Source organism: Mesocricetus auratus, unplaced genomic scaffold (genome assembly GCF_017639785.1).
Source record: "Mesocricetus auratus isolate SY011 unplaced genomic scaffold, BCM_Maur_2.0 Super-Scaffold_100014, whole genome shotgun sequence".
Classification (NCBI taxonomy): Eukaryota; Metazoa; Chordata; class Mammalia; order Rodentia; family Cricetidae; genus Mesocricetus; species Mesocricetus auratus.
In genome coordinates this window covers 10,689,381-10,716,626 of record NW_024429197.1, presented here as the reverse complement: position 1 = coordinate 10,716,626, position 27,246 = coordinate 10,689,381, and the positions used below count along the sequence as shown (strand labels likewise).

The 27,246-nt window shown below is 39.5% G+C and overlaps 1 protein-coding gene across 3 annotated transcripts in view; it reads left to right on the top strand.

Annotated features, from left to right (window-relative positions):
• The window catches only part of Eya3 (EYA transcriptional coactivator and phosphatase 3), an 83,445-nt gene that overhangs the window by 28,566 nt on the left and 27,633 nt on the right, over positions 1 to 27,246 (top strand). For 2 of the 3 annotated variants that reach the window (XM_040756435.1, XM_040756436.1), the window contains exons 4-9: positions 5,092 to 5,171; positions 8,328 to 8,394; positions 11,253 to 11,389; positions 17,965 to 18,102; positions 23,894 to 23,979; positions 25,299 to 25,482. In XM_040756435.1, coding sequence (XP_040612369.1) covers positions 5,092 to 5,171; positions 8,328 to 8,394; positions 11,253 to 11,389; positions 17,965 to 18,102; positions 23,894 to 23,979; positions 25,299 to 25,482 — 692 coding nt within the window. The remainder of the gene's footprint in view (positions 1 to 5,091; positions 5,172 to 8,327; positions 8,395 to 11,252; positions 11,390 to 17,964; positions 18,103 to 23,893; positions 23,980 to 25,298; positions 25,483 to 27,246) is intronic. The other variant, XM_040756437.1, reaches the window with a different exon arrangement.

The following is a 27,246-nucleotide window of genomic DNA, read 5'->3' as shown; positions in this document are numbered from 1 at the left end:
TTAAGTTATAAGATCTACTACTGTGGGGTGGTGGTGACCCACACCTTTAATCTCAGCACTTGGAAGACAGAGACAGGTGGATCTCTGAGTTTGAGGCAGCATGGTCTCATGAGTTCCAGGTCTACACTGAGAAACACTGTCTAGAAAAAAGCCAAAAAAACAAAACAAAACAAAAACCCTATACTATAGTGTGTCCCTTGAAAATGCTAGTTTTCTCTACTCTTTCTGTGCTTTACTTACCAACAAAAGTACATCCTTGCTTGAACCTAACTGTCCACCTATACTATGCATATTCCCAATCTGCTTGCCAATAAAACCACAGCTTTGTTTAAACTCAGGTTATTTATCGATTCTCTATCACCATAGCACTGAAATAAACAGCACAAAACTATACATAGTTTCCATTCAAATAGGCATATAGATACCCGTCTCCATGTATCTCATTTCCTGGTGTCTAAAATCATCTTATATCTTTCTTCCTTTCATCTTTACCTCCTGTCTTCTCCCTTTCTACTTTACTTCCCACTATTTTTATTCACTCAGCTAGGGAACTTGCCACCTAATTCAAAGACAGATTAGACATTAAAAAAGAAACATCTTGCTTCTCAGCAAATCTATTGTGGATACTTTCTGCTTCCTTTTCCTGGGAAGTCAGTTCTCTTGTGTGTTACAGAACCTGCCAATTCTGTCTTTTCCTACAGTTCTCCCTTTTCCTTTGGTAAGTTTTAAATCTATGGCTAAGTATCCTTAACATAAAATTTACCACTTACTCCCTCCCCCCTTCCTTTGGTAAAGTTAAAGGCCCATCCTGGCCTTTAACTTGTGACCCTCATCTTCCTGAGTATTGAGATTTAAAGACTTAAACCACCATGCCCAGCCTCAAACCTTCCCCTCTATCTACCACACTAGGGATTGAATCCAGGGCCTTGTGTATGCTAGGAAGGACTCTATCACTGAGCTGCATCCCACAGTCTTTAAAACTTTCTTAGAAGTGTAATTGAGCATTAGTGTGTACATGGACTTGTGTGACCACTGGCACCATCCATCTCTTTAACTTTTATTGTCTTCCCATGTTGAGGTTTCATTCCTGTTAAAGAAAGCTTCCCTTTACCCCTGTCTCCTTGTCTCTAGCCTTCCATTCTATTTTCTAGTTTTGTGAAATTAGTCTGTGGGATTGACTACTCTAAAAACTTCATGTAAAGGACTATAAGATAATGTATATAATAGAAATGATACATGAACTTATATAGCCTCTTTGTACCTTAGTAATAGTCTATCAGAATTTCCTTCCTTTTAAATATGAATCATACTCCTATTTTTTTCCTTTTTCCCTGTCAGCCATTGATAATTGACAAGAGTTCTGTTGAATGAGAAGATATTTGGGCTGTTTAGTCTATGAATTTTGATATTTATTAATTCATTTCCGAGACAGGGTTTTTCAGTGTAGCCTTGGCTGTCCTGGGACTCACTCCGTAGATCAGACTGGCCTCAGACTCACAGAGATCTGTCTGCCTATCCTCCCGAGTGCTGGGATTAAATAAAAGTGTGTTCCACCACCACCTGGCAATCATTTTTATTGTTTAAGCAACTTTTTTGTTAAACAAAATTTTACATTTATATGTTCTGAAAGTAATACCTTCAGATAGTATATAATTTCTCTAGGGACAATTTTAAATAATTAACAGAGTGCTAGAATTAATTCACTATCTTGGTAGTGTGTTTCTAATCTGTGCATTTTCAGTTGAATGTGTATGGGATTTTGCTATAATAAAATTATAGAATCATACTAGAATCCAAGGCCTTTTAGAACTGGTGTGCCCAGTTCTAAGATTCAGGACCTAAAAATAGTCTCTAGCAGTGACTTTAACTTTGAAACTTGAGTTATCCAAGTACCCAGAAAAGAAACTGAAACTAGCATTGTAGTTGGAAATGTGAAATTCTGGCCCAGTTTCAGGTTCTTCCTTGTTTGAATTCTATTTAAGTGGGTATGAGATGGGACTCAGAATTTAGGGCACTATTTAGCATGTTGGTTTGTACCAGTTTAACTAGTCCGTGCCATTTCTTTCCTTTCCCCTTTAATTTCCGTAGTTATAACTTGGGTAATGAATTGCTATTCCAAAAGTGTAATCATTTGAGCAGAGATAAAATTGAACTTGTTTGAGAATTTAAGTTTAAAAATTTCAGGGCTGGGGAGATGGCTAAGCCATTAAGAGAACTTGCTGCTCTTATAGAGGAACAGGATTTTCTCCAGCATCTATTCTTGACTTACAACTATTTATAACTCCAGTTCCAGGGGATCTGATGCCCTCTTCTGACTCCATAGGTATCAGGCACAAACACAGTCCACATACATGCATGCTGGTAAAACTCTCATATACATTGAAAAAAAGGTTGGTGGGTTTTTGTTTGTTTTTCAATGAAATGTATTCGGCATGGTGTTGCATGCCTCTAATCCCAACACTTAGGAGGCAGAGTCAGGTTGATGGTTGATTTTGAGTCCAGCTTGGTGGTTATATCAAATTTTAGTCCAGCCAGGGATACATGATGAGGTTCTGTCTATGAATGAATGAATGTAGCTGAGGAAATTTACTTTAACATTCAAACTATTCCAGAAGAAAATTCTTTTTTTTTTTTTTTTTTTTTTTTGAGACAGGGTTTCTCTGTATTGTTTTGGAGGCTCTCCTGGAACTCACTTTGTAGACCAGGATGGCCTCGAACTCACAGAGATCCGCCTGCCTCTGCCTCCCGAGTGCTGGGATTAAAGGCATGCGCCACCACTGCCCGGCGGCAGTTGTCTCTTTTTTTTTTTTAATTTTTTTTTAACATTTATTTTTTTATTATGTATACAGCATATGTCTGCATACCTGCAGGCCAGAAGAGGGCACCAAATCTCATTACAGATGGTTGTGAGCCACCATGTGGTTGCTGGGAATTGAACTCAGGACCTCTGGAAGAACAGGCAGTGCTCTTATCCTCTGAGCCATCTCTCCAGCCCCCCAGAAGAAAATTCTTTATTAATTAATATGTTGATATCAGAGGTTAGTGTCACACATCGTAAGAGAGCTTTAAATGTTGCTATGTAGAAACTATTTTCACTGCCTATTAGGCATTTTTATACTCAGATGTAGAGCCTCTGGTACAGTAACTTTTACTTCTCCCAAGGCAAGAAAGAGTAGAGCAGGCTTCTGTCAGGGGCATAAATGTGGGAAGGGTACATGGGCTGGAACCAAGAAGTAGAACAGCTGTGGTTACTGTGTGCTTGTTATGTCTGGACTTAGCTACTTGTTTTGTATTGCCATTATCCCTATCACCCAGTGAAGTGGGTTTTGTTTGTATCTTCCTGACAAATAAACTGAAGCCTAGAGGTTTCAGTGACTTGTCCAAGTTCTACGGCTAGTTATTGAGGAAGTAGATTATGAACTTAGCACTCCAGCTCTAGAGCTCACACTTGATAATAAAGGTAGCTCAGTTTTTGAGATTGGGTCTCACTGTGTTGTGCAGACTTGACTTAAACTGATTTGTAACCCATACTGGCCTCAAACATGATAATTCCACCCACCTCAGCATCCCAAGTACTAGAATTAGGAGTGAGTCATCACATGCAGTTAGAAGCTGTACTCTAACCACTGTGCTACTGTGGTAGGAAGTGATGTAATAATGAGACTTAAAGGCAAAGAAAAGGAGGAAAGCATAAAGGACTCAACTTGGAGTCGTCTCCATCCCAGAATTTTAGTGGTATGCTCGCAACATTGTGGTTTCTAATGTAATGACTTAATCTTCCTCATTTATATGACTTACCTATTAGAATTTCTCTTAGCTTTCTTTTTTTTTTAGTTTTTTTTTAAGATTTATTTCTTTATTTATTACATATACACTGTTCTGCCTACATGCCAGAAGAGGGCACCAGATTGAATATTAGATGGCTGTGAGCCACCATGTGGTTGCTGGGAATTGAACTCAGGACCTCTGGAAGAGCAGTCAGTGCTCTTAACCTCTGAACCATCTCTCCAGCCCCTCTCTTAGCTTTCTTAGGGTTAATTATTTAAAAAAAAAAAAAAAGGTGCTTGCTTAACACATTAGTCACTGATGCTACAGATAGGAAACTCAGTAGACAGACAGATAGGGAACAAACATCTAATCTTTAAAACCCTCTTCAAATTAAGGTTTGTAGTTGATGATGATCCACTCTCTCTAATTAGACATCTCCCTACTTTGTTATATTTTTAACCAAAGTAACAGATACACAAAATGGTGTGGGAATAAAGCACTGTGTCTTTTTGTTTGTTTGTTTTGTTTTGTTTTACAAGACAGGGTTTCTCTGTATTGTTTTGGAGGCTGTCGGTCCAGCCCGGCCTCAAACTCACAGAGATCCTCCTGCCTCTGCCTCCTGAGTGCTGAGATTAAAGGCGTGCGCCACCACCGCCAGGCTAAGTACTATGTCTTTTTAAAATTGCCATAGGAGCTGGGTGTTGGTGGCGCACACCTTTAATCCCAGCACTCGGGTGACAGAGGCAGGCCGATCTCTGTGAGTTTGAAGCCAGCCTCGCCTACAGAGTGAGTTCCAGGACAGGTTCCAAAGCAATACAGAGAAACCCAGTTTCAAAAATAAACAAAAAACCAAAATTGCCAAAAGAATAGATTTCATGTCTTTACCACAAAGAATAAGCATGTGAGGTGGTGTTTGTTAGCTATCTTGGTTTGCATTTCATAGTTTAAACACACCAAAACATTACATTATGATCCATCCATATACAATGTATATAATATGTTTAAAGTGACAGCACTGTGTTAGATGCCCAGGGTCGTTTTAATGTATGATCTTAAAGAAAAATATTTGACTTGTTTGTGACTTAGCTGGGGCTTCCAAGTGATATAAAATTTCAAGGGGTCTAGAGATATGAAAAAGAACGGTCTGAAGGTACTGGCCCTGGCCTTCCTTCTTTCAGCTTAGTTGCTAAAAATCAAGAATAAGGAGATCATGTAGATTTTCTTCTTACTGGAATTGCCTAGAAGGACATGAATTTGAGCTTATCCTTTTCAGAATTGCAGCAACTCAGTCATGGGTTAATATGTTTGTTTTGGTCTTCCTAGTCAAGTAAACAACCCGGATGCCAGTGATCAGAAGCCTGAGACTTCCAGCCTTGCATCAAATCTTAGCATGTCAGAGGAAAGTAAGTACCATGTTTTATGCATGGTAGATGTGGTATTCCTATAATCAAGAGATGTTATTATTGTATAATAGAGTTTCACTGAGTGTCTGGGTTGTCCAGAATATCTAGAAGGCTCTTCTCCCCGTGTTCATACATGTACTATGATAAGCATCATTGACGTACCAACTGAGGACAAGTCTCAAGAAATCTGCTTATCCAAGGAGTTATACTCAGTGACTTTATTTTTGTTTGGAAGTTGAATTTCTAAAAGTAGTAGCATTTTATTATAATTTAAAAAGCTTGTGGGCTGAATGATCCTAAAAGAGAATTTTCACAAAAACAAAATAAACCAAGTAATCCTACCTGTCAATCAAATGTTTATCCTAAACCCCAACCTTAATTTAATTCAACTCTCCCTCTCTCTATAAATATATACAAATAACTAAGCATTGTTTGCTGGAATTACATACTTAACTGAATAGGTACTCCACTCCTAACCACAGGGCCTTAGGTAAGTACTCAGTCTTTTGGAAAGCCTTCATTTCTCTGCTGAGCTTTGCCTTTTAATTTACAGCACCTCTTCTCTTAGAACATCAAGGTTCATTTCATTCTCACTTTTTCTCCTGCTTAACTGTTGTCTTCTTAAATAAAAACCCCACACAGGAAGTTCCCTTACTCACTACCCTATCTGCAGGCCTCCCTGTGTTTGTACACATCCTGTCTTGCTTCCTCCTTGTTAGAACAGAAGAGTATTCTTGCTCTTGTCAAATTTAAATCCTTTTATTTGCATTCTATACCCTTTCTGGCCTTCCTCAAGACCTGGTGTGATAGTTACCCCACCTCCACTCCTGCATCAGCACATTCTTTCTCTTAGTTCTTCTTGTCATAAAGAGGTATGCTCTGGTATCTGCCATCTTTAGAAGGCAACAAAAGCTCTTTGCTCTGCAGCTTTTGTGATTTATAGATGCTCTCTGCGTTTCATGATATGCCAGAAGTTCTGAAAGGAATTGCCTTCGCTTGCTTCCCTCTGCCTGTTCACCCTTCAGCTGATTGACTTAGCTTCTGCTGTCTCTCTTCCCACAAAGCTGTTTGGCAAGGTCCTCAGTTGCTATCATATTACCAATTCTAGTATACATTTCTCTCTCCTCATAGTCTATCAGCCCATTTCCTCTTAATTTTTTTCCCTGATGACCCTTCTTCTAGCTTTATTTTGATGTTAGGAGGCCTCAGGTTTGGGTTCTAAGCTTCTATCCTCTTCGGGGATCCTCCCATCCATTATATTAATTTACTTTAAGTGTCAGACATTGTTAGCAAATTCCACATTAATTAGAAACAGGGTTTCTCTGTGTAGTCCTGGCTGGCTTGGAACTTATTAAATAGACCAGGCTGGCCTTGAACTCACAGAGATCCGATTGCCTCTGCCTCCTGAATTCTGGGATTAAAAAGCATGGGCTATTAGGCCCAGCCAAGGTTTTTATTTCTAATTTCTTTTATTTGTGTATTCAACCCCTATTTGAAATCTCTAGTTAGTGTTTAAAAACAGACTCTTAAGTAGTATTTAGAAGCTTTTGTCTTTTTTTAAATTAGCATTTCAAAACTTTTTTTAAAAAATTTTTATTTATTTATATATACAGTGTTTTGTATGCATGTATCCCTATAGACCAGAAGAGAACACAAGATCTCTTTACAGATGGTTGTGAGCCATCATGTGGTTGCTGGGAATTGAACTCAGGATCTCTGGAAGACCAGCCAGTGTTCTTAGCCACTGAGCCATCACTCCAGCCCGCTTTTGTCTCTTTTGACTAATCAGATTTTTTTCTTCTCTCAAACATACCTGGAAGTCACCCTTTGCTTTCCTGGCTTCCTTATTCCCTACATTGGAGCTGATTAGAATGATGTGTTAGTTATACCTTCACTCTCCCTCATCCTCACTGCTGTTACTGTAGTCTAAGACAATTAGACTACTTTTTAAATCCCCTATTGTATAATAACAGATTATGTCCTGGCTTTGCAATCAATGCCAAATGAGTCTGTCATTGGAGAAGGGATAGATAGGACTTGAGTATCTGTCAGCAGAGAGGAAATCATCTTGCAGAATATGAATGACTCTCTACCTTATGTTCTATAATGGACAAGACGTTCACACCTAATTGATATCACCTTCATTTCTGTCTATCTGAATATACATGAAAGTGATCTTCACATATTTAATAATCTTTTAAAGACCTCAAATAATGGCATTAGATAAGATCCTTTATAATAAATTCACACTTATTAGTTTGTCTTACTCTTGGGTGTGAATTGGCCCCTCCTCTCTTGACTTTTCCTTTCTGTGTGAGTCACTCTTTCAGGGAACCTAACTAGATAAAAGCCAGTGGTTCATCTTTGCAACAGAACAGCTCCTTTTGTGATATTGAAGGAAGTTTAAACAGTTAAGGAGTCTGCTCAAAGAATTTATGGTGTAGCTCTATGTGTATGAGCAGAAGCGGTGCCTAGTAATGTGGCTCAAGCTCTCGTCCCAGTTGTGACCACTAGGACTAAGATTTCATAGCAGCCTTTTCCAGGTAAAGTTATGGAGGGTAAGAGGACACCAGGTGGAGAAGTCCTTCACTACATGGGTCTCAGAGCCTCTGCTTATCTTAATACAGAAACCTACTCCTGTGTGTGCTGCTGTTGATTCTGCATAGCGATAGCAATGGTTTCCAAGTGAGACTGGGCACTTTTCCCAAATCTGTCTCACAAGTTATTCCTAGGCCTTTTCACTAAGAATAGGGTAAGCATCCAGAGTCTAAAGACAAAGAAGAAGCATCATTAGATTTCTTAGATATGGCTTTGGCTTTCTAAGTTTGTCAGTGAGCATGACTGAGAGTCTAGGGAATTTGGCTTCATATATAGTTTACTTACGAGAAAGTGGTGATCAGTTGGTTATCTTCAGATCTTTTCTTTATCCATTTATTCCCCTCTATCCTGTCTGTCTTCTTTTACTGCCTCTTAAAATCTACAGACAGGTCCGTAAACAGAAACGAGGTGTTCTCTGCTACGTAGTCTTTAGAACTTTTTGGCATCCAGTCTGTGTATACATTACATACTTTGAAGGACTATACAATAAGATATGTTTTCCATTTGATTTTTTTAAAATGTTCTAACTTTTTTTACCTGATAATATCTTTCTTTCAGTTATGACATGCACCGATTACATCCCTCGCTCATCCAATGATTATACCTCACAAATGTATTCTGCAAAGTAAGTTGAATAATTATTTCCAAGATTTTCTCTAGGCTCACTGCAAAATTTAATATTTAAATATTTTCACCTCCTTTTTTCTCTATCCTCACTCCAGTTTTTATCACATCTAGATAAAATCTCTTATCCTTATAAAAATCAGATTGTTGCAGGAATAGATTACTATTACATGGGAACCCACTATAATCAAATAGGCACTCAAAATGTAGAACACTGATCAAAAAGCATGTTAGTAGTCTGATCATTTCTTTTCTCTACATTGACATATGGATCAGTAAAAGCAACTCAAGTGGCTCCAGATTGGCAACTACAGATGCTTGAGCTTGAAATGAGACAAGTGTGATGGGTTAAAGTTACAAAGTGATCAATTTAGGCTTTCACAGCATACGGTCAGTGTTTAAGTCCAACCAGGTCGGTCATCTTTAAGTTGGGTAGGGTGCAGACAATGTTTGTACCAAGTTGCAGTTGTGTATTATTGAAGACTGGCTCTATCCATACACAGATGCATACAACTGCACTCATTAAACCAGGAAGTGCATGCTGATTTAATGAGCAAATGACAGCCAGATTCATGGTAACAGAGGTGAGAGATCCCTGAGGCTGTTATGAAAAGGAAACTGGCATTTTTTTCCTTGTTATACCCATTTACTTATACCTTTAGTTAAAAAAAATAAGCTAACTAAAATTTTGCACATTCTGATGTTAATATTAATGTCTTCTTGGGTCAATCATTCTCATGTGGTTTTCTTCCATGATGTGGTTAACACTATCTTCTGAAAGCATTATGGGGAGATTTTACATGCCATAGGAGTGTCTACTCTTTTGACATGTCATCTGCAAATGTACTAGGTATTGTGCACAGCTATCCTTGGATGAATTCAGCCTGCGGGCCACATATCAAGCACACCTAAATTAGATACTAAGTGTGAAACACATGTTAACTCTACAACATTCTGATACCCAAGTTGTACTGTGTTAGTTTGGAAGACTAGCAACTGAGATAATGCATCTTCTCCTTTCATTTTTGAAATACTCTCATTTCATTTTTAAATATTCTAACTCTATCCTGGTGATATTATCTGTAAAGACATATGGGAAAAGAGACTATGGTCTTTACAATATCTGAAATTGGCCATTTTAAGACACTACTATTTCAAAGTATTCTTGTGTGACTTGAACAGTAAACTATTTTCCAGGCTTAGATCTGGCTAATACAAATCTCTGAGACTATTGAGTATGAGTATATTGCATACACCAAATTCATCCCTAATGTGCGCATAGCTGCTATATTCAGATTCTTTATTCAGGTGTGCCTTTTCATTTTCAACCTCCTCACCACTTACTAGAGCCATTGCATTAAAATCCTTGTTTAACTGGACCTCCATTCCAATTTTATGCCCTTCTAACCCATTTTAGAAAGCAGTGTGACATTTGTCTTTATTAAAGTGTAGCTCTGCTCTTACCTTTCTTTGTTCTGAGAGTCTGGGGCCTTCCTGTTGTTTTGGATTTGTTCCAACTTTAGCCTAGTACTCAGAGCCGTGCTTCTCTCTTTTTACTTTTTGCACGCTCCTTTCCTTTCTAGATGTGCCTCCCTTAGGATCAGTATCAGACTTCCTCTAGATAGGAAACCCTTGCTCGCCTTTCTGTGTTTCTTTGCTAGGGCTGTGCTCTTGTCCTGGAGTACCTTGTCTTTCATTTGTGTACAGCTTACCTGCTCGGCTCATCTGCTGCTTCTTTCTAGCCTTTTATTATCTGCTTCTCCCAAAGGTGATTGTTTTGGGGGGGGGGTGTCTTTACCCTTGTTAAGGCATAACCCTCCTACCCTATATTTATTAAGACTTTTATAGTATATAATAACATTTTTTTCTCACAGCATAATAGGCCAAATAAAATAACTAGAATTTATATATAGGGTATAGTAGAGTGGATAAACTGCCAAGTCAGAAAGCCAAGGTGAAGTCTTGGGGGTTTCAGTGGTGAATTTGATTCCCTGGCTGTTCCTGGTGTGACTGGCACAAACTAGTGGCAAAATGGTGAAGTTTAAAGTGATTTCTGGGGTCTATTAGACAAGCCGACTCCAGTTTCACAGGTGAAGAAACACAGGGTTCTGGAGCACACCTCTGCTTCCTGCTTTTTGATGTGGTTGCTTTTCTGTGCTCATCAGCCTTACCTTCCTTGTCTTAGAACTGCAGTTGGCTCAGTGCTTAGATGAAGAGTAAGACAGCTACTAATTCTGTCCTGTCCATTCTCCATTGTTCTAACATGTTGCTTTTGTCTCCTTTTCTCAGAAAGGGTCTTAAGAGGCCCAAGCTGGCCTCAAACGCACTACATAATCAAGGGTGACTGAATTCACTCTGTAGTAAAGGATGACCTTGAACTCCTGATCCTCCTGCCTCCCAGGTCCATCTCCCAAGTCCTGGGATTGCAGACTTGCCCCACAATACCGAGTTTATGTGGTGCTAAGAATCAAAAGCTCTGCCAACTAGGGAAGTGCTCTACCAACTGACTATGTCCCCAGCCCAGAATTTTTCATTATACAAACATAGGGTATAAGTAAATAATCCTCATTTGGGGGATTAAATAAGCATCTCATTTATGGCCTTGCATGTAGTAGTTATTTGTAGGGTGGTAGGTAGAACCTGGGAAGATGTTTGAAACTATTTAATTTTTCATAAAATTATTCCTTGGACAGAGTAATGGAAAAACTTACGTTTTCTGACCATAATAAGAATTATTTTGCCCTGGAAAGTTAATCTCCTCATTCCTGGATTCCTTGTCTTAGTGATATTAACTGTTACCCATTTTCATTAACTCAAATGAGCCACATATGGAAGTTTTTCTTTTCTATATTTTCCTAGACCTTATGCACATATTCTCTCAGTTCCTGTTTCGGAAACCGCTTACCCTGGGCAGACTCAGTACCCGACACTGCAGCAGTCTCAACCCTACACTGTCTACCCTCAGGCAACCCAAACATATGGACTACCTCCTTTTGGTAAGATACCTATCGTGAGCAGTTCTTAAGAATGTTTCCACCAGTCAGAAACTTGTGTTCCTCCTCAGAAAATAAGGCTGACCAGGAAGGAAGAAGATACATAATTTTTTTTATAAACTGTTTACTCATTAAGTGTGTGGTTGAAGCTGTGTTTATACCTTTTCATAATTATTTAGTTACTTGACTATTTCTATGGTCTTTACTCTGAGACTTGGGTTGTCCCTGTGTGTCCCTGTAGTGTGTCATTGTCCTCCCTGACACTAAATTATGTTCCCCAAACTTTAGTTTTTTGAAAAAAAATCTTGCTACATTTGTTCCGGCTGACCTTGAACTTGCTGTACACAGCTTAGAAGTTTCAGTACTCCTGCCTTAGTAATACTGGCATTACAGGTGTGTGCCATCATACCCAGTTAGAAACTTAGAATCATTGGAAAGTTGAGGAATTACCATTGATTTGACTTAACTATATATAGGACATAGTACCATGCATGCTAAGGTAAGTAGTAAACATAGTAAATATATTTTGAAGTGATGGATTTCTGCCAAAACCATGTGGTCTAAATATTTATGGTAGGTTGTTATGTATTGTTTATCTTTGCTATTTTCTGTTTTTTTGTTTTTCCTGGTTTGTCTCTCTCCTCCCCTACCTCTCCTTCCCAAAACTGATCAGATGTTGCTTTGATGAACCAAGGTACTTTTAGAACAGAAGACATCTGAAGCCATGTACATAGGGAGTTGTTTTCATTGGTTTTATATATTTTGGATATAAACTGTAAATCAAAATGATTTACTGGATGTTAGTTTGAGGGTAAGCATTTAATAATACCTGTGGCAAGTTTTCTACACATGTGTAAATTGATATATATGTACAGTGTGCATTATTGCTCCTCTGTTCTAGCCCTAGTTTTAAAGATTATTTTAATACTATTAACTATATGTTAAAAGTTATGTTTTGGGGCAGTGTAGAGATGGCTCAGAGGTTGAGTACTTATTGCTCTTGCCAAAGATCCAGGTTCAGTTGCCGGTACTGACTGTTCACAACTTTGTGTGACTCCAGTTTTTTTGTTTTGTTTTTGTTTTTGTTTTTCACAAGGTTTCTCTGTGACTTTGGAGGCTGTCCTGGAACTAGCTCTTGTAGACCAGGCTGGTCTTGAACTCACAGAGATCCGCCTGCCTCTGCCTCTCGAGTGCTGGGATTAAAGGTGTGTGCCACCAACACCCGATGTGTGATTTCAGTTTTAGAGGATTCAGATACCACCTTCTAACCTCCTTGGGCACCAGGCATGCATGTAGATACATATGCAGGCAAAATACTCATACACATAAATAAATCTAAAAAAATTTTTTTAAAAAATAAGTTATGTCTTTGAGATTTCTTTTAAATAAGCTAAGGGTTCTTTTGTTTTTTGATCTAAAGAAATTATTCCATAGATGCTGGGCATTTTAATGTGCCTGCTTTTAGTTTTTCCACTCCTAATTTTGCTGACTTTCTTGGCCAGTATCTTGTGTTACTGACAGTTGTCTAACTTTTAGGCTTCTTAGCGTTTTCTGGCTCCTTGGTAAATGCTAAAAAGAATTGAGAGTATTTGTGTGCTTTCTTGTTTTGCTGTGCTGGAGATCTGTCACATAGCCTTTTTCACACTACACAAGCACTCTATCTCAGTCTTGTTTTTTGAGTCAGTGTTTATAGCCAGGCTGACCTTTAATTCTAAATCCTCCTGCTTCAGCTTCCCAACTGCTGAAATTACAGGTATGTGCCACCATATATGGGTTTCTAGATGGTAATAATTCATCTATTTAACTTTAACTCTAAGCTCCATGAGGATCCCTATCTGTTCTGCTCACCATTGCAGCCGTCCATTCCCAGTGTGCTCTAATATTGTAGGTGCTTAGCATTTAAAAAAAAAATTAGTGCCAGGTGTTGTGGTGCACACCTTTAACTCAGGACTTGGGAGGCAGAGGCAGGTGGATCTCTGTGAGTTCGAGGCCAGCCTGGTTTACAGAATGTGTTCCAAGACAGCTAGGTGTACACAGAGAAACCTGTCTCAAAAAAAAAAAAAACAAATAGATAAATAACCTCACAAGGTGCTCTGTGTGTACTTTATTACAGTGTCCTTTATAGTCATTGCATTAAATAGCACTCTTCTGAGAACTTTAAGGAAGTATTATATTACAAAGAATAATTGGTAATGATGAATGTCTGTAATCTATTTTATTTGGAGGCAAGAGAAATTTACATTATATAGGTTATCGTGTGAGTAAATGAGAGAAAAAATAATTGATTCTTTTGACTTGATTTGACTTTAATATGTGTAACTTACTGATAAAATATGTAGGTTAGGTGGGTGCTGGAGAGATGACTCAGTGTTTAAGAGTACTGGCTGTTCTTCCATAGGTCCTGAGTTCAATTCCCAGCAGCCACATGGTGGCTCACTGTGTAAAATGAGATCTGGCATGTGTATGCATAATAAATAAGTTAACTTAAAAAAGAAAGATTTAGGTTCAGACAATATATATGCTATGTGAATTTTTTTTCCAAAGAAGTATACGAGATGTTTGCAATGTGTGTTATGTGCAATGTGTGTGCCTGCAGGTGCTTGTGCCTGTAAGTCCACTCAGGCCAGGTCACTGAGTACCCTTCTGTCACCTGTCTTATCCCTCTGTGGCCCAGTCTCTCCTGAACCCGAATCCTGCATTTTGGGGTAGGCTGGCAGTCAGCAATCCCCAGTGGTTTTCCTATCCCTGCCCACCCTAACCCTGAGACCAGGCACATACTGAAGCCATGCCTACTTGAGTGCTGGGATGCAAACTCAGGTCCTCATGACTGAGTAACACAACACTCTTAACCACTGAGCCATCTTTCTTGCCCCTATTTAAAATATTTCTTAAAATTACTGTATCTTTTCTGTGAGTTTTGTGTGCATGTGACTGTGGATGCATTTACAAGTGCGAGTCGGTTCTCTGCTGCCACCTGGTGGAATCTAGGGAAATCAAACTCCTGTTGTCAGGCCGGCATGTAAGTGCTTCCACCTGCCGAGCTATAACACAGGCTGTCTGTCTGACTTTTTGAAACAGGGCCTCACTTGAGTCAGACTGGCTTTGAATTCCGTGTGTATTTTGAATCTGGCCATTAACTTCTAATCCTTCTGCCTCCACCTCCCAGATGCTGGGATAGCAGGCATGTGCCACCATACCCAGCCTAGTTTACCATGTCTTTAAAAATCATTTTCTTGGTACCTGCCTTTAACAGTCATTTTCTTGGGACCATCAGGATAACCCAGCAGGTAGAGGCTCTTTAAGTACAAGTCTGACAACCAAAGTTTGATCCCTAGAACTCATACATAGGTGGAAGGACAGAACCAATTCCATAACATTGCACAGAGATACCCACAAATGTATGTGTGTGAGGGTATAGACACATGAGTGCAATGCTAATTTAAATAAATACAATTTTCTTGGAATTTAATGAATGACTCTCTTTGGTAATATATATTTAGATATAAAATGCTTCTTTTTCTTATTATTTTTATTTTTAAAATAGGATTTCACTGTGTAGTCCCGACTGTCCTAGAACTTTCTCTATTGGCCATGCTGACCTCGTACTCATAGAGATCTGGTTGCCTCTGCCTCCTGAGTTCTGGGATTAAAAACGTGCACCACCACCATCTGGCAGAAAATGCTTTTTTTTAAGTCATAGTTTTAGTAGATTTGTTACCTTAGTGCTGTTTTCAGGTTAACTAGTCTGTTAATGTGTTTCATGTATAAGTAGACTTTTGAGAATGTCGTTATAATTACAGCCAGCCATAATGACTTACTTCTATAATTATAGTACCCAGGAAATGGAGACAGGAAGATTGCCATGAAAGCATACCTCAAAAAAAAAAACAACAACAAGATAGATAGATAGATAGATAGATAGATAGATAGATAGATAGGCAACCTTTCATTATAATTATAGTTTTAAATGTTTATGATAGCTGGGCAGTGGTGGCACATGCCTTTAATCCCAACACTCAGGGCAATCTAGTCTATAGAATGAGTTCCAGGACAGCCAGTACTACATAGAAAAACTCTGTCTTAAAAAAAAAAACAGAAACAAAAACAAAAAAAAAAACTGTTCACTGTATCAAGTTAGAATAGGACTTCTCATTTTTATATTATTGTCTCATTTAATCCTTAAAGCAATTTTTAGTGGTAAGTAGTAGCATTGTCCCCTTTCAGCAACAAAAGTCATAAAGTTAATAAATACTTAGGGTTAGATTTAAGCCTGGGTCTGATAAAGTCTCCTAAATTTTGGTCTGTATCAAAAAGATGATCTCAGAGGTCAACTTGAAATCAAAGTGTCCTCTTTAAAAAATGGGGAATAACTAGAAGAAATCTAGAAAAGTTGCTAGGGATAGTCTTTATTCATATTCTTTCCAGAAGTGTAGGAAGTTGGGTGATGGGATAGGAAAGGGTCTGAAAGCCTCATGTCTGCTGAACTGAGGAGTGAGTGGTTGGAGCTGGCGCTGATCTGCTTATTTTGAAAGAACTTTGATGTGAGGTGGAAGAATTAATTATGCGAATTAAGAGTTCATTCCATTTCCTGAATCAGATTTGGTTCTAGAAGTGAATCTCTGAGTTTGAGGCCAGCCTGGTCTACAAAGCGAGTTTCAGGACAGCCAAGGCTACACAGAGAGAAACTCTGTCTCGGAAAAAAAAACCAAAAAGGGGGGAAAAAAAGAACTTAGAAACATTTAGAAAAGCACATGTTAAGTTGCAGTGTGTCCGTAGAATGGGAAACTCAGTAGCCATTGTAATTCATGGTCTTTTTTAATGTTTATTAAGTTGATTTATTTTATTTTTATGAGAATGTATTTTGCCTTCATATATGTATATGTCCCACCTGCATGCTTGGTGCCTGTGGAGGTCAGAAGATAGTTTCAGATCCCCAGTGGAGTTACAGAAACACCATGTGGTTGCTGGGAAATGAACCTAGGTCCTCTACAAGAGCAGCAAGTACTCTTCACTGCTAGGTCATATCTCCGGCCCCAATAATAACCTTTAATATTTATTTTTTGCGTTTCTGACTTGGCACGATAGCACATTTCCGTAATGTCTGTACTCAGGAGGACTGGTCCACATGGCAAAACTTTGCCTCAGAAAGTGAAATACTAAGTAATAAGGCTAACAAGACATTCTTATTTGATGCATTGCTGTAGATGAGATGTTGCTTTAATATTATGTGTTAATAAACATGTTCGCAAATCTAATTCTTTAGGGTCTAAACTTACTTGGGAAGTACACCCACATTGCTTAAAATAAATGTGGAAGTTGTAATAACATGTAAATGATAATTTGCCTAACAAAAATACATAATGCCAAACCATCAAGAATCAAAGCACTGAGTCTTACCTTTTACATGTAAAATATAAAATAAGAGCCTAAGAAGATGGTTCTGTGGGAAAGAGTACTTGCTCCTCAAGCATGGGGATCTGAATTCTGATCCCAAGCACCCATGTAAAAAACCAAGGGTGGCAGTGTGTGTGCCTGTAACCCACACACTGGGGGTGGGGACAGTGGCAGAAGGATCATGAGGTTCTGCTGGCTGTCAGCCTAGCTCTTGGTTCATCGAGAGACCTTTCTCAAAGAGAAAGGCAGAGAGATAGGACACCCTGAGATATGTGGGTAATTCTTCTATAATCCATTGATGTAGTTAATTTTGGATGATAGAGTTATGTATAACTTTTTTTCTAAGTTACATATTTCAAGATGTTTTTGTTTTTTTGCAACAGTGTGTTGCCAGGAAGCATAGGCTGGCCTTGATCTCACAATCCACCTGTGTCAGCCTTCTGAGCTCTAAGATTATAGGTATGCATCACCACTCAGCTAAATTATAGTTTTCAGGATTTTGTTTTTTGAGACAGGTCTCATGTAGCTGAAGATAGCCTTAAAGTTGCTATAGAGCCAGGAATGGCATTGAATTTCTGATCCTCTTGCCTTTACTGGGGTTACAGACATTCACCACCATGCCCACTTTATGTGGTGGAATTGAAACCAGAGCTTTTACATATGCTAAGCAAACACTTTGCCAACTGAACCACATCTAGGGCCTATGTAATATTGTTAATCTTTTTTAAAAAGCAGGCATGTCTTTCATAATCTAGGAAACAAGGTTTATAAAGTAATCAGTTTGAGAAAAAGATGTATTTGAGTATTTAGAAAACTTGCTTATTTCATTGGTAAGTGAATTTTAATTGACATAGACCATCTTCCACCTTGACAGTTTGAATTTCTCGTTGTACACCAACATCAGTCTTTCTGTATGACAAATACTCCAGTTTGGTGCTGTTCTGAATCCTGGTCAATTGCTCCAACTGTTGAGATACTAGCAAAGTTTTTGTTCCCATGACCCCATCTTCTAATTCTTCGAGAATATATTCGCTTGTAGTGTAAGTGGGAGAATTAGTAATTGCATCCTACAAGCAAATTTGTTTTAAATTTTCGACTTTAAACCTACCAGCTGGTATTTAAAGCATAACCATGCTCCTCGGCCCCATGTGTTGTTTGTAACTGGTCCACTTTATCTGATTCAGGTGCACTGTGGCCAGGTATGAAACCTGAAAGTGGTTTAATTCAGACTCCATCTCCAAGTCAACACAGTGTTCTTACCTGCACTACAGGGTTAACCACAAGCCAGCCAAGCCCAGCACATTATTCTTATCCCATTCAAGGTAAATAGGCATGGTTGTGTGTGTGCGTTATTTAATTTTTATCGTTTTTTTTTTAATCTGCCCGTATATCCAAACAAACTGGATGATACAGGAGCACCGTCTTCTAAAGTAAAAGGAATGGCATACGTTTGTGCATGGTTTTTGTGTCGGGCAAATCCAAGCCAAAAGTGTGGTTTGTAAGTAGCTTAGGTTTTGAATGTGAGCTGCTTAGTAGAAGAAGCCTTCTCTTTTGCATGCTGATATACAGAAAGCTTCTTTTGATTTTGTTCTACTCTGGTCTCAGTGGCATCTTCACATGTAAGTTGGCGACTCCTTGAGTCAAAATTTAGCTGACTTCTATGTGAATTGTCAGTGGAATGTGCGATGTGGACTGCTTTTCTGCTGGTGGCTTTGTGATACCCACCCCTGTGTACTGCTTCTTGGTGAGAGTATTTCTTCTGCTCAAAAAGGTGATGACCAGGCTGAGGGTGCAGGTTAGTGGTGGAGTGCTTGCCTAGCATGGATGAGGCACTGAGTTCCATCCCCAGCACTGAAGAAGAAAAAAACGAAAAGTTGATTTTGTTTTTATTCAGAGTGAAATAACAACCTTACTTTCCTGAATTCTTTGGAAAGGTTAGAATTTTATAATCAAGATGAGTAGGCAAAAGGGCATTTTGATATTTTATTGCTTATTCTCCCAAATCATTGTTCTAGGAAAGCAGTGTCCATGTACCTGGCTTCTCATCTATCTCCATGCTTCTTTTTACATTTCAGTCTTCATAAAGACACCAAAAACCTCTATAGAGCAGAAACTTGCTGATGGAAAAGACTTTTAATTTTAACTCTTTTTTGTTGGGAATTGTTTGATTCTGTAGGATCTTTATTCTTTGTTTGGGGTTTTTGTTTTAAGATTTAATTGTATTTGCATGTGTGCTTGAGCGTGCGCGCAGCGCTCACGAGAGAGAGAGAGAGAGAGAGAGAGAGGGAGGGAGGGAGGGAGGGAGGGAGAGAGAGAGAGAGAGAGAAAGGGAGGGAGGGAGGGAGGGAGGGAGTGTGGGAGTGTGTGTGTGTGTGTGCATGTCCATGAAGGTACCCATAGGTGCTTGCAGAGACCAGAAGATAACCTGGAACTGGAGTTTCAAGCTGTTGTGAACTGCCCAACGTGGGTGCTAAGAGCAGACCTCAGGTCCTCTGGAAAAGCAGTGAGTGAGTGCTCTTAACCACCGAACCATTACTCCAGCCCCTACTTTGCTCTTAAGGCCTATGTCTAAACTACCCTTACTTCCAGTTTTCAGTGTCCCCTCTCATATATTTCGTCCTTTCTTCATCCCTGCCTCCCTGTTTTCTTTCTTCCTGACAGGAGCCAACCAGGAGGAACAAAGCTTAAGGACATTACCCAGGCTCACACTGAACCTGTGGGCCTAATAAAAGAACCTCTTAACCCAGCCTTTCGAGGCCATTGAGGAGTAGCACACACCACCGTTTCTAATTCTGATTTTATCATTAGTGTTTTTCTAAGCTGTAGGCTTTTGGAATCAATGAAGTAATCATGCCCTTCTTAGGGATACACATAGGTCATGAAGTAAGAGAAGGAGTAAGGGTTCTCTTCCCACTGGAGTATGAAATCTCTCCTCTGTAGTTGTGCCTTGAATTTGACACTAGCTTCTCTTCCCTTGGAAAATAAGTGGCATCAACTTTGGAGTAAGCCAGAAATCATTGCTGTGATGGTTATGAAAGTATCTGTTGAATTTCATTAACTGCTGTCCTTACCTGTCATGTACTGGATATATATTTTTCCCTTTGATTCTGCTGTTTTCCTTTGGTTTTCTATTGGTAGTAACTGCTGGTGTATAGTGAGTACTTACTGTGTTCTCAGCCATGGCCAAGTGTTACTTGTCTTCACAACAACCCTGTAAGTACTATTAACCCCATTTTTCAGATGGGAAACCTAAGGCACAGAGAATCTAAGTAACTATTCATAGTCATCAAGTAAGTAATTAAGTCAGGATGGAGGTGGAACATTCTAATTCTAGAGCGTGAGTGTAATTTGTCTTCCAGGGTTCAAATCGTGGTGTCAGTATCAATTCTCCCATACTTGAGGAACTAACAAATGTCTAACTGTATTTTTCTTCCATTTATTGTTCATTAACACTCTGACATAAAGTAGAATTGTTCATTTTTAATTTTTTTTTTTGAGACAGGATTTCTTTTGTAGCCTTGGCTGTCCTGGAATTAGCTCTGTGGACCAGACTTGCCTCAAACTCACAGAGATCCACCTGCCTAGTGCTGGGATTAAAGGCATACGCTACCACCACCCGGCCATTTTTACTATTTAATCTGAAGCAAAAGTTTTTAGGAAAACATTTGACTAAAATGATATATAGGCATTATTAGTGGGTTGAAGTACTTGGTATTGTCATAGTTAGCACCTCTCCCCTGATGTCTTCGTGGGGGGGTCTCATTTTGTTGACAATACCTAGTAGTCTTTGACCAGGAGTTTTCCTTTGATTAGCAGACTTTCTAAAAAAAAAAAGATTTGTTTACATATATTAGTGCTTTGCCTACATGTCTGTGTGTGCATCAAATGTGTGCCTAATTCCAGCAGAGGTCAGGCGAGGTTGTAGGGTCCCCTAGAACCGGTGTTTTACAGAAGGTTGTGAGTCATGATCTGGGTGTTGGGAATAGAACCCAGGTCCTCTGCAAGAAAAGCAAGTGCTCTTACCTACTGAGCCATCTTTCTGGCCCTTGTGTAGCTGGGTGTGAGTTTGCAAGTGAGTACAGGTGCCCATGGAGGCCAGGAGAGGGCATTGGATTCCCCGAAGTGGAATGTGCTCTTTGCTGAGCCATCTCTCCATCCCCAGCAGACTTTATTTTAATATACTTTTAGATTTACAGAACAATTGAGCAGAGTGTTCACAGTCTTCATATATTTTGTAGTTCAAGGTTGGAGAGAAGGAAATACAAACAGGATGGTTGACTTATCAATAGCACAGGCCTCAAAGAGTCTCTAGTACAACAACCAAAACTTATGGTCAGCTTACAGCTGGGATAGTTTAGGTAGAAAAGAAGGGAGAAGAGGACTGAAAAGAAATTCAAGATATGAATTAACATCTCCCATGGCTAGCTATACTAGAGATTGATAGGGTAGAGAAGGTGAGAATCTAAAAAAATAATAATAAATTACTTAGCTCTGGGAACCAAGTGACTTTAGTTCTTGGAATCATTATTGCTTATCTATGTACCATACGAGGAGCTTTACAAAATGATGTGACCATAGCTAATATGTACATCCTTCAATTCTCCTACAATTAGCATCTTATATGAGTGTACCATGCTTGCCTGATTATTAAGTTTCTCAAACTACTTTGCCAGAGTACATTTCTCCTGTGTGTATACTGACCAGGTATAATTGAGTCCAGTCTCCAGGCATTAGTAAATAAGAGAATGCAGTAGGAGAAAAGAGGAGGACGGGCCATACCTGAGGAAAGGGAAGTTGATCTGGAAGTGATTGCTGGGAGAGGTGAGTAAGCCATCTTCTCTCCCATGTAAAATCACTTTTGTTCAGTCTATTCTGCCTCAGGCCTGCCTAGGATAATATATTGTACTAGGCTTTTTCTTTTTGGACCACCAATCAACTCCTAAATCATGACAAGGAGATTTATTATTAGTTATGAATGCTCAGCCTAGCTTAGGCTGGCTTCTGGCTAGCTCTTTTAACTTAAATTAACCTGTTTATCTTTTGTCTCAGGGCTTTTTACCTTTTTTTCTTCTGTGTCTTACTTTCATTGCTTCTTCTTGATTGTCTGGCTGATGGCTGCCTGACTTCTGGCCCCAGGTGTGTCCCTTTTTCCTCATTCTCTTCTCTCATTCTTCTCTCTCGAGCCTAGATTTATCCTCCTATTTATTCTCTCTGCCTAGCTATTGGGCCATTCAGCTCTTTATTAGACTAGTCAGATGCCTTAGGCAGGCAAGGTGAAACAAGTGTGCAATACATCTTTACATAATTAAAGTAAGATTCCACAACAATATATTGCTTACAGAGCCTGGAAACTACCAGAAAATCTTTTCCCACAAAATGATTAAAATTGCTTAGGGGTCATCTATCTTGTGTATTATTGTTTGATGCTTCCTCTTAGGAAAATAGATTAAGCCACAGCAGAGAAGAAAGTGACTACTGATGAGAAACAAATACCATCTGTAAGTTATTAAATGTATTTCACTTAGTTGTGTTAAGGAAAGGAAGCCCTTAGAAGCCCAGTAATCGCCCTGGAGTAGAGTACTGTTGATTGTCTGTGACTGTGAGGAAAGAGCACCAGGCAGGGAGTTGGGAATTCCAGGTGATTATCGATCACTGGGATTATCAAACCCCTGATGTTGTCTGAACTCTTCTCTAGCCAAGCTCTTCATCAAGCTGAACTTGCAATAGGAGCAGTGACCATTCTTGTCTAGAGATGCTTTCAGCACAGTGCCCTTTGGAAGGAGAGGAATCTGGTTCTGGTCTGGGCTGTGTTCTTCCTGCTGCATTTTCTCCTATCTGTCCGTAGTGGAGGTTGGAGGACTTTGTCACTGGTCAGTTTGGTTTTCCTAGTGGTGAGCACTTTGGGTGTGGATGACTGCACCAGGAACTATGTTTCTCTGCTTATCATGAGAAAAGTGTAAACTGGTGCCTCATAATACTGATGATTATCCTGTCTGCCTGGGGAAAGCCCTGTGGTATTTGCTTATCATGAAAGTTTGGGTTAGAACCGATGGGTTCTGTTACAAAAGGATGGAAAACTTAATCTGATAGATACAATTTTACCTGACAAGATGAGATATATTTCCTGATATTTTGAAGATTTATTGATAAGGTTTCTAAATAACAAATCATAGTGTTATTTAAAATTTCTTTGTGTGTGTGTCTGTGTGTGTATGTATGTGTGTGTGGGGGCACACACACACATGTACAAATGCCCCGATGCACATGTGAGGGTCAGAGGACAACTCGTGAGAATTAAATCTCTCCTTTCACTCTGTGGGTCCCAGTAATCTAATTCAGGTCATCAGTCTTGGCAGCAAGCACCATTACCTGCTAAGCCATCTTGCTAACCCTTGAAGTGTTTTTGATCCACATTAATAACCCATTATTTAGACATAGCAGTCTAAGTATTTTAGAATTTGGAGAACTAACTCTGTTTCCCAAAGTATAAATATCACTCCAGAAAGATGTAATATGGGGCAAATGGCCATAAACAATAATATCACAGCCTAGGATTCACTAGAGATCTACTGACTATCAGGTCACTTGCAGGGGAATCATTCTTCAGTTTGTAGAAAAGACTGGGATGGTTTGGCTTGGTTCTGACTTTACTGGTGTCAGTGTGAGCTGAGAATTGTATATACCTCATTCTAGGACTGGAGTAGAAAGGGTTGAGGACTTGAGTTGAAGCAAGCATTCCAAGTGTTTTGATTCTAATCATGTCTCACTGAGATAGGGCATGCAAAAACAAAACAAGTGTTTGCTTTTTAAGAAATTATTGAAATTTATGTGATGCTTTGTCTTATGTCTGTGCAGCATATGTGTGTTTGGTGTCACAGAGGCTAGAAGAAAGGCCTATAGTTGTATATGAGTGTGAGTCATCATATAAGTGCTGGGGCTTGAACTCAGGTCATTTGAAAGAGCAGCCATACTCTTCACCACTGAGCCATCTCTCCACCTTCCAGTATTCTTTGTCTTCTCAAAGATATGTTCAGTTAAAACGGATTATTTCCCCTATCTTTAAGTCATTTACATGAGATCTTTAATTATCTCCTAATACTCTCAATCCTGTAGCTTCAAGCACAAATGCCAGCCTGATATCCACATCATCTGCAATTGCCAATATTCCAGCAGCGGCTGTGGCCAGCATATCAAACCAGGTACCGTGCCCCACCTGTTTATTCTCCTTAGTGTGATTCACCTGACTTTCACTTCCTCTCTTCTTTCCATGGTCAACTTGCCCATCTAAGAAACAATCAGGAATAGTGTAGACTGTTGAGTCCTGTTGCCGGATGCCCAAGGAGCTCTCTGGCTTCTGTCTCTTTGTCTTGTTCCCTGTTAATCCTCCCTGGTATATGTGTTTACCCCAAGCCCCAACCCTGTCCCCACTAGAGGGTGTCCTCGATGAAGGCCAGGGATTTATTTTTCTATTTTTGTTCACTTTTATACAAGTTCCCAGAGCCTAGACAAACCCCTGGCACTCGATTAAAAGACACAAATATTGTGGGTGAATAAGTACTACCTCCATTCATCCTCTTATTGTTTGTGATTTGATCTTTTTTTTTCTTTCTTTCTTTTTTGGTTTTGGTTTTTTGAGACAGGGTTTCTCTGTAGCTCTAGCAGTCCTAGAACTCACTTTGTAGACCAGACTGGCCTGGAACTTAGAGAGATTCACCTGTCTCTGCCTCCTGGGTACTGGGATTAAAGGCGTGTGCATGCCACCATGCCCAGCTGTGATTTGGTCTTGATCACTGTTATATTACGTGTGCTTAAATGATCACTGTAGTATATTCAGTATTCAAGTTTGTTTTGTTTTTAACATGCTCAAGACTTTCTCTGCAGCAGCTGCTATGACCATTGCTGTCTCCACCAACTGTTTTTTGGTTACAGTTTACCTTCTCTGATTGATCTTTTTTGTCTTACTGTCCTACTCTTGCTGTGTCTGTTCTTTCTTAAGTACACAATTACCTTGGGGCTGAGAGGGTGTTGTTTTATTCTGGGTGGATGGGTTGTTATTTTGAAACAGGGCCTCATTATGTGTACCCTTTGCTGTTCTGGGATGCACCATAATCCAGGCCTCAAATTTGCATTGCTTCTCCTGTTTGTCTGCTGAGCTGAGTTCGTATGCCACCACAGTAGTCCAATGTTTTTGTTGAATTCCTGCCTGTCCTCCATGAAGGCCTGTGTGGGCTCTTTTCTTTCACAGCTTTTCTTTTTGATCTTCTAAGGCCAGTGTCTTTAGTTTTTCACTTTGCTACTTAACTTCTGAAGTGTGTTTGACCAAACTCACTTGTCAACTTAGATGATGGATCTGTACTCAGGTGTCTGCATTTTGAAAATCATTGATTTCTTGAGACTGCTAGGTAGGTAGATAAATAAGACAATATTTTAAGAAAATAATTATGGCTATTAGGGAAGAAAAGGCCTCTTGTGTTAATACCTCTTATAATAGTCATGTTTTCCTTCCTTTGGTCCACAGGATTATCCCACCTATACTATTCTTGGACAGAATCAGTACCAGTCCTGTTACCCCAGCTCCAGCTTTGGAGTCACAGGCCAGACTAACAGTGATGCTGAGAATACTGCATTAGCAGCTACCACATACCAAACAGAGAAGCCCAGTGCTATGGTACCTGCACCAGCCACGCAGAGACTTCCCTCTGGTGAGTACAGAAAGCTGGATTAAGGACACTTCCTTCATTCAACAGTGTTTCCAAGTGATGGTAAAAATGATTTTGTTCTGGGATAAGTTGGTTTCACCATGACATTGGTTTCCATTTCCAAGTTTAAACTTTACAAACAGTGATGACAAACGGAAGAATATCTGTAGATGCTGAGAACAGAAAAGTGCCAACAGTGAGAAGATGCATTTCTAGTCCATACTCTCCGCCCAGTCTGAAGAGCCCTGTTGAGTGTGTTACTCAACAGGGCTCTTCAGACTAAGGGTGTATTTGTCGAAGGTCGCAGGGCTTCAGTTTTAATCCAGGCATCTTAGATTCCTGCTAGGAACTCAGAGCAGGAGTTTTCAAAAACAGCTACAGTCCTTTCCCAACAGTCCTAACATTTGACTCACAAGGCTAGACACTGCTTATGAGTGTCAGAATTAGAATGCTTGGGAAAGATTACACAGCTTTGAAGCTGTGAGTCCTCAAGGGAGAATTGCACTTAGGTGGCTTTACAATGGCTGCAGATATGATTTTATGTCTAAGTTACACTGCTCAAAGAATATAATTTATAATAAAGTTTAAAGAATAAACAAGCTGGGCGTTGGTGGCGCACACCTTTAATCCCATCACTCAGGAGGCAGGAGGCAGGCGGATGTCTGTGACTTTGAATCCAGCCTGGTCTACAGAACCAGTTCCAGGACAGGCTCCAAAGCTACACAGAGAAACCCTGTCTTGAAAAACAGTAAATAAATAAACATAAATAATAAGCAAAACATAAATAAATAAGCAAAACTTAAATTTTAAGTAAAGTTTAAGTAAAAAGGCTGGATGTGGTGGCAAACACCTTTGACACTTAAACTTAGGACACTAAGGCAGTCAGATATCTGTGAGTTCTAGGCCAGGCTGGGCTACATAGTGAGACCATATCTCAAAACAAAAAACCCAAAGGTTAGAGATTAGTTCTTCTGTTTTGCACTAGAGATGACTCCACAGTTAAGAGCACTGACTGTTCTTCTAGAGGACCCCGGTTCAATTCCAGGCATCCACATGGAAGCTCACAACTGTCTGGAACTCTAGTAGTTCTGGTGGATCTGATGTCCTCTTCTAACCTCCTGGGATACTGCGTATGTGTGATGCACAGACATACATGCAGGCAAAATACTCATACATATAAAATAGCATAATATTTTTTAAAAATTGTAAAGCTGGGCCAGGCGTTGGTAGCACACGCCTTTAATCCCAGCACTCGGGAGGCAGAGGCAGGCGGATCACTGTGAGTTCGAGACCAGCCTGGTCTACCAAGCGAGTTCCAGGACAGCCTCCAAATCCACAGGGAAACCCTGTCTCGAAACACCAAAAAAAAAATTGTAAAGCTGATTTCTCTTTAAATTTTCTTTTAGATCTATTTATCTTATTTGTGTGTGTGTTTTTGTGTGCATATAATGTATGTATACCAGAACTTTTCTGCTGCCCTCAAAGGTCAGAAGAGGGCTTTGGGCTCCCTGAAACTGGAGTTACAGGTGGCTCTGAGTTACAGGTGAGGGCTGGGAACTAAACCCGAGTCTCCTCAAAAGGAACAAGTGCTCTTACCATCTAAGCCATCTTTCAGTCAAGAGCATTTTCTTTATAGAGGAAATTGTAATGTGCTTTTCATAAGGTGCATTGTTAGCTTTAAGGATGAGAGAGGGGTGTTAGTACAATTAAACTCTGGCCATAAGTAGGCATAATTTGTTGTTCACTGTCCTTTGGGGGATGCCTTTA